Here is an 8,024-nt window from a genome sequence, read left to right on the forward strand (position 1 = left end):
TGTCTGAATCACCTTATAATGATCCAACAGCCGAATTAGCGACAGAAAACCAAGGATCTGATTTGATTGAAAAATCTTCTTGTGTATTGGAAGATATATCTATTGATCCGGAAACTGCAATTGTTGGAAGTGAAAATCAAGAAATGTTACTTTTGGAATCGATTCAGGGTAAGGGAAATCTATAGTTATTGCAATCATTAGGATCCCCCTTTTTTAGGATTGGTGTTGCTCAACATAATTTTAGGTTCACTGGAAACATTCCACATGAGAAGCAAATATTTGCTAGGTGTGCTATACGCTTACTAAGAGCATCACATGCCATCTTCACTATAACGGAACTGATGTTATGGGCATCAAAACTATTTGAATTTGTCAATGAAGCAATTACAGTTTGCACTTCAGTTTCATTAGTTGGCTTCAAGAAAAATTAATATTTCAATGATATCTTCATCAGATCTGCACCATCAGTACCTGGGACGGTAATATTTGTAACCAGCTCATCAATCAAAGAAGTTGAATAGCTATTAAAAGTATTTTTATGGACGACTTGTGACTTTTCATTAAATTAATTTATTATTGACTACGTTGTTATACCAACATTGTCACTGTTTAAAATTTTGTCATTATAACAACTAGATTTAGTTTTTTTTATTTTTCTCCTGTAACTGTTTCTCATATTTATATATTTTCTTTTATGTATTTCATTGCCTGTCATTAACCAAATGTCTTTCTGATTATTTACATTATCCCTCATTTGTTTCAAATTATCATCAAAGCAATTAATTTTTCTTTGTCTTCCATTTACTTTTTTCTCTGGGAAAGCTACTTCACTTGCATATCTGATTTCTTCACATATAAACGTTGCTAAAAGATCCGGATCGTCTATAGCAATTGATATTTCTAGGCCATAGTGGTCAGACATGTCATCTTCAATAACTTGTGCATCTAAGTGGTGGCCGAAATTTATCAAAATATTATCAATGCAAGTGGAGGAATAATTGGTGACTCTAGGTGGTTCTTGTATTGAATCCCTGAAGTTGAATGCATCCAATGTATTTCACAGTTTTTTTTATACTGATTTAGTGGAAAAGTCCTTATTGAAATCCCCTAATACAACTACCTTTTTAAATGTTCGAAATTCAGAAAATTTCCCTAATCTGATCGATATAAGCATATTACCAATATATTGAATATAGTTATTACGGCAAACTCTGCATCAACTTCAGTACAACATCTATTTATATCCACATCATTCCAAGTAATTATTGATAATTAATGATGTTGATATTAGAGATTAAATCACTTGTCAACCACATATACAGACTTAATGATATGGTTTTTCCTGACATACAATATTCAGTTCATCAATTTTATTAGCTAAAGATTGAGTATTTAGATAGAAAATTTTTGTTCATATGGCACTATATCCATTTGATGTTCGTTGGTTGACATCCTTGCATTAGTTTTTAAGTGTGTGATATTGGAATGAGCCTCAGATAACGATATTCCTCATTTTCTATAAAAAATAGTTGAGCCTCTAAATTTCATGTTGAGACTTAGATTGATGTGGATTATCAAGGAAATGTTGACCTAATTTAAAGTTAAAGCGATTGTACCTCACTCCTTCAGGCCATAAACCACTTTCATAGATCTGTTCCTTAAGATGAAGTTCAACTCCTACCATGAAGGATTGATTATCATGCCGAGTACTTTTAGTTGGCAGTTTTTTCACGCTGACATTGTCTGAATTTGTGCGGGTTTTTAAATATTTATCAATATTTTCTCCTATAACTTCAACTGATATCCTTGTCAAAAATAACCATAGTCTTTTAGAGTTGTGTTCACTGTTGTGAACCCCGAGTAGTTTTCATTTTCTTCATCTTTATTTGTAAGATCTATCAACTCTGTGCATTTTTTTATTTCTGTTTGTATTTACATTATATTGGCAGCAACCACTTGTTCAGTAATCTTGTATTTTCAGATATTAGAAAACGTTTTTTAGTTCTCCTCTTCTCAAAATCTTTTTCATTGTTACTGTATCGACGATGAAGCACAGAAAAAAAAAGCCAATTAGGTAATTCAGGATCGGGTATCGAATTGCTATGGTGTTGGAGTGTTTTACATTATTTTTCTGACAAACCAAGTAGGATTCTAACATATCACATTTTTCTTGATGAGAAAATGGCATTTCGAAAAATATTCGAACAGTAGTTGACAGTTACAATAATTTATGACCGTTTCTGTTAAAAAAAAAAAACAGTTTTATCTGTTAACCAGCTGTCGCACCCCTACGAACAATAACTCTCAGAAGTCGAAACTTGTGCGAGCTAAGGATTAACGAGGTTTTTCCTTTTAACGTGTGATTCCTAACACGGGTTGAACGATAGCAAGTGAAAATCGATCGTTCAGACTAGGGCTTGAACCACCAGCCAACACGGCAGTCAATTCGAGTGAGTGAACAAAGTACCCACGTTGAACCGCCTGTCTACCGACCGTTCGACATGATATACTTGAGAATATTTAACAAATAGTATTTCAACAAAGTTTCAAGGCAACTTGATTATTCATAATAATTCTGTTTTATCGAATATATTATATAAAGAATGTTCCTTTCTCAAAAGATTTGTTTGCATAATTTGGTATGACATGCCCAAAAACTTCGAATATCTCTTTCAAAAATGTTGAGTTCAAAATTTAACTTGATAGTTCGTACTGGAACACTGGAGAGTGTTTTTAATGGACTCAAAATTTATTTTTTTTTTCACCTTATTTAACCCAATTACTATTACTCTCAGCTCTCTCATAGTAGATCCATCTGCAGGTGTGAATTTTGTTAATTACTTCAGTAACAACAATAGTTTGATTTCCTTTCGAAAATACTTTTTTTAAATTCCATATTTTGGGTTTGACAAATCACATTTTGTTGGATTCTTGTTTATTTGAATAAATTTGTCTTTCAATCATTTTCACCTCAAGCATATTTACAAATTCTTTTCTTAACCAATTAGTGCATGAGTTTTTCTATTTAATAAATACAGAGTGTTCGATTTATCAAACGTCATACTCACATATAAGGTAAATGAATGCAACAAAAATAATATCCATCTTCACGGAGTATGATACTTCACGAAACACTCACATTTCACACATATGAATTTTGCTTTTTTTCCACAGTTAACACATCTTCTTTCCTTTTCAATATACTGTGGCAGATGGTTGATTTTATCAAACCTGACATCGGCAAGCGGTGCTGGAGTGATTGAAAATTAATATTCACCCCATTTTTTCTTAGACATGTATTTCTGTTGCTTTCTGAGTGGGCAATATTGTAATCTATTATCTCTCATAGTACCCATTGCACAATATCCTAAGTTAATCAGATGATGGAAGTAAAGTAGTTATCCATGAAAATTTTGTAGCCACATTTTGGTGGTATTTCAGCTGACTTTATCAAACCAACACAACACTTCCTCCCACACTGAAAACTGCAAGTTCATTTTGTGCGTCTTTATTTTTTCCTGTATATATGTTAAAATTGAACATGTATCCAGTATTAGGGCACGAAGCCCAGTTTTTGAAACCAAAGCGAATAGGTTTTTTCCTTGATATATTGCTTAGCAAAATGTTTTCCATATTATGGTATTATACTTTCGTCGATACTTATATATTCATCCAGGCCACTATAATACTTAAAGTTTTGACTGAGCTTGTCGATTAGTAGCTGTAACTTATATAATTTATTGTCAGTTTCGATTTGACTATTGTCATTGAGATGTAAATGCCTCAGGATGAGCTCAAACCTATTGAGACTCATACTTTCAGATAGTATTTTTGGAACATCATTTTTACTTGACAAGTACATAAGCTTGTTTGGATATTTACCATACCTTGAAAGTAACATGCCTCCAAATATGACAAGAAGCTCACTCGTTGTTACTCTTAAATCCACATTCTTTTGCTGACCATAAAGATTGGTTTGCCTTTGTATGTTGGACAGCACTTCTTCATCAAAAAACAGGTGAAAAAAAATCCAATGGGGAAACTCTGCTATATACTTCTTCTGGTGGCTTTTTTTTGTTGCACTCTTGTTTTATGTTAAAAATGTGAACTTCATTGGTCCATGCTGCTTTTTTATTCTTTGAAGTCGAAAATGCGTTATCCACCGTTGGTCTATCTGCTGCAACATTCGGAAATAACTTTGCCAAAGGTATACAGATGTACAATAACTAACCATGTTCAATAAAACGAACATGGAATGTAGACTGATTTCAAGAAAAATAAAGATTAGATGGGAGTTATCTGTGATACTAGTTAATGGTATGTAAGTACATGTAAAAGAATTTACTTTACTCGTCATGTATTTGTCATAAATAGTATGGATATTGTATAATAACTTAACCACTGCGGCGAGTTGAATACAATTCTTTATCCATTACTATATAAACAAGCAAAACTAACACGTTTACACTTCTCACCACTCATATGACTGAACCAACTGTTAATTCTGTATGTGTTAACAACTTTTTCACGGGGAATAATTGAAAATATGGGCAGACGTTCTCTTCGCCGACGTGAATACGCATGTTCGATAAAACGAACAATATGCACTAATGGGTTAATACTTTGAAGTCATGTCAGAATTCATATGAGTAATGAATGGGTCACCGATTCTGCAAATCAAGAAATAAAAAATTAAATATGCATTTTAAAAAAAATAACAATCAGAAACATTTCATGGACTACAAGATTCAAAAAAAATTAAAGCAATGGTTAAAATTGCAAATATTTCAATTTAATAACAGAGAATTTTGAAAATTTCAGCTAAATCCAAAAAATGTAGGATGTTTTGAATTATTGTCTGAAGAAAAATTTACTATATAAACTTTTATTCCATATTTAGATAACAATTATAACTATAATGAAACAATATAAATTCAACTTGTCAGGTACACAAATACAAATACATATTTCAATATAAATATCAAATATATTGCTACAGTTATCTCAAAGGTACGATTTCATTCCATCCTCACAAGTAATTTTGGTGAAATTGGTGAATCGTGAATTTTGATAAAAATACAGGAATTGACTAGTAAATCAAGAGTGAATTACAAGTGAATGGCAAAATGATTACTAAAGAAAAGAAAACAGTGAAGATAATTAATCTATACTTTTCCTCCCATAATGAAAATATCAAGAATAATGAAAAAAGTATTATAATAATGTTACAGATAAACATGTTTATTCACACTTTAATAATTCCCACTAATGAAAAAGAACTTTTAAAAGATACAGTCACATATTCTGACACATAAGGTTTTGTTAGAACAAGACATTTTCATATTTAAAAATCTATAAGCTTCCTGAACTATCCATATTTGATAAGTAATTTGATTCAAATTAAAAAATATATTGAAGTAACACTTCTTATATTGAGAATGCAACGAATTATTTTTGCATTATCATTTCAAAAGAGTCTCCCAAGTTTGAATTTGCTATGTTGTTTTTGAGAGGTAACCTACCATGCACCTATTTAGTTGTGCTATGTCATAGAGACAAAAATATTCTCAAATATATTATCCTCACAAAACAAAATTTTATTTGAGAAAATCTCTTCCAGCTGCCACAAGTATCGATTCACATTTGAGAAAGTTCGCAAGTTATTTTTTTCAAAATAATACAATTTAAACTCTTTGGCTTGAAAACTATCCCTGCCATTTCGGTAATTTACTCGTAACTACTGCTTTAAGATATACCTGTAATTGTCGTAATAATTTTCAATGGTTTCACTTCTAACATTTTTGCCACTTCTTCATTTAGTAACAAATGAAGCTTGTTTGTTTTACCATTTTCTGATAATGAAATAACCGTTCCTGTAGATAATCATAATACTTGATTCCTAGATGATGTTGATTATTTTCTTTATGAGTGCAGGTCAATGCGTGAGATGGTTGGGAATTATCTTAGTGATTTTGAGACTGGGAGATAGAATCTTGAGAACTAGAAGAAAATGAGTGCGATTGTTGAGGTACTGGAGATTAAGTTTTAGACTGAGAAGTCAACTCAGGAGAATGAGTACTTTCACCTACATAAGTAATTTTTTTAATAATCAACACCTCTATTCTCATGTGAATGAGTGTAATGTTTACCTGAGCAGTATCTACACCTATTCCTTGATGTGCATTGAGAGACCAAGTATTTTCTGAAACAATTGAAACAAAGCCTTTCCTTAGGAATGAAATCTTTTTTTGAAAAAAGTAATGCTGAGAAAAATTTCATACATTCATAAATCGTAAGACCTGAAACAATATATACGTACACTTCAGCTCTTTACCTCCTTGAATACAAGTAACTGAGAATGATGTGAATATCAGTAACTGAATGGTAATAAGTAACCGACGATTGTCTATTCAAATATTTTGATTTCTGTTCTATTTTCTGTTTCATTTCTATCCCTTGAGCAGATGATTTCCAAGTTGTTATTCTTTTGTTCAAAAAGTTAAATAAGTCACCCAAAGTTGGTGAATCCTTGCGTTCAATTTGAAATTCAAAATCATTTCTTAAATTTCTACTAAGTTTTTCACAAGAATAAGTCTTGTGTTGTGCCCACAGATGGCATCTTCATAAGGGGAGGTGTAAATGGTGTTTTAATTAGGCTCATCCTTTAAGGACAGTGGAGTATAACAATGTATTAATAGTAAAGCCTAGCACCTCTGAAGAGACCTATGGTGAATCGAAACAACACTTCTGTTATTGGATCACAATTACTTTGTTCGTGGGCTGTAGTTTCAACAAAAACACTAATATCAATGAGATTAGTGTTGTATGTAAAGTTAAGTTATATAACATTATTGATATTATTAAATTATGATACTTACAATATCCTGGATTTCTGCCCAAAAAATGTTCCAATGTTTGAACCGAAGCTTGCACGCTACTGCTATCTGTTATGTCTAACTGTATTTGGATGATATTACTCCCGAATAACTGCTTGATTTCCTTACACCCCTTAGAATCCAAACTTAAGAATCCCGCAATCACTGTGAACCCCATTTGCACGGCATGCTGCGCTAAGGAAAACCCTAAGCCCGAGTCACATCCAGTAATACACACTACTTTCTTCTTGGACGGTTTGAGACTTTCATGTTCCCTATTAATGTAAACCCAGCATCCTGCCGTGAAGGCAACCACCGACAGGGTTTTTACGCACTGATGATTTTGGAAACCATGTTTTAGTAGAACGACCATGCCCAGAACTCCTGCCCCTAGGGCTGTGTAAAGTTCATTCGTTATTTCAAATGCTATCAGTAGAAATTTTGATAGCGAACCCATCTTTTCCAACAATGAATGTTACCTCTTAAGAAATTAACAGGTCATTTTTGTTTTTATAGACAATGGTCATTGATTCGAACAGACCGCTTGAGAAGCGGTTTTCCAAACACGAAAATGACCAAAAGCTTAACCTCAAATGTTACTGTTTCAAAAACAGTATTGACACAATTGACATAATAATAACAATGAAAAAGTTCTTCCATTTTCTACTTCTTTTTTTGAGTTATAGACCAGTTCTTAAATTCCCTAATGATTTCGATGGATTTATCAATTGATCTATTTGGAATTTCAGCATGTTTCTGTTGGTTGAAGTTTTCTGTTATATTTGAACATTCACATTTATTATTCTGTACCAAATTAGGATAAAGGCTTCTTTATGTTTATCCGAATATTTGCATTTCTCTTGTGAATGAAACATTTCAAAATAAAAGTTTGTTGTCCGCCGTCAACTGTTGTTATATTTGAATACTGTAGGTACACTTCAATAGAATAATCTCAACTGTGAAGGTGTTTTATGTACGATAAAAAAGGCGTATTGAATGAATATGATCTTAATTTAACTTAATATAATAGGATAAATGATTAAACATATCCACTTCAAATTTATAGTCGGCCTCCCTATATAAGGCAGGCCAAGTGACGGGGAAGGCTCTGTATCCTGCGGGATCATAGTCCTGCCGTTCCCATGACTC

At 32.3% G+C, this 8,024-nt stretch overlaps 1 protein-coding gene across 2 annotated transcripts in view; it reads right to left on the minus strand.

Annotated features, from left to right (window-relative positions):
- sro (SDR family oxidoreductase shroud) overlaps positions 1–7,513 on the minus strand; it is a 39,641-nt gene extending 32,128 nt beyond the window's left edge. Inside the window, exon 1 of one of the 2 annotated variants that reach the window (XM_023165671.2) lies at positions 6,879–7,513. In XM_023165671.2, the coding sequence (XP_023021439.1) occupies positions 6,879–7,332 (454 nt within the window). In that variant the 5' untranslated portion in view covers positions 7,333–7,513. The remainder of the gene's footprint in view (positions 1–6,878) is intronic. The other variant, XM_023165670.2, reaches the window with a different exon arrangement.
- Between the last annotated feature and the right edge of the window lie 511 nt (positions 7,514–8,024).

Source organism: Leptinotarsa decemlineata, unplaced genomic scaffold (assembly GCF_025532065.1).
Source record: "Leptinotarsa decemlineata unplaced genomic scaffold, Ldec_3_MD MMD2_tig00078422_RagTag_RagTag, whole genome shotgun sequence".
Classification (NCBI taxonomy): domain Eukaryota; kingdom Metazoa; phylum Arthropoda; class Insecta; order Coleoptera; family Chrysomelidae; genus Leptinotarsa; species Leptinotarsa decemlineata.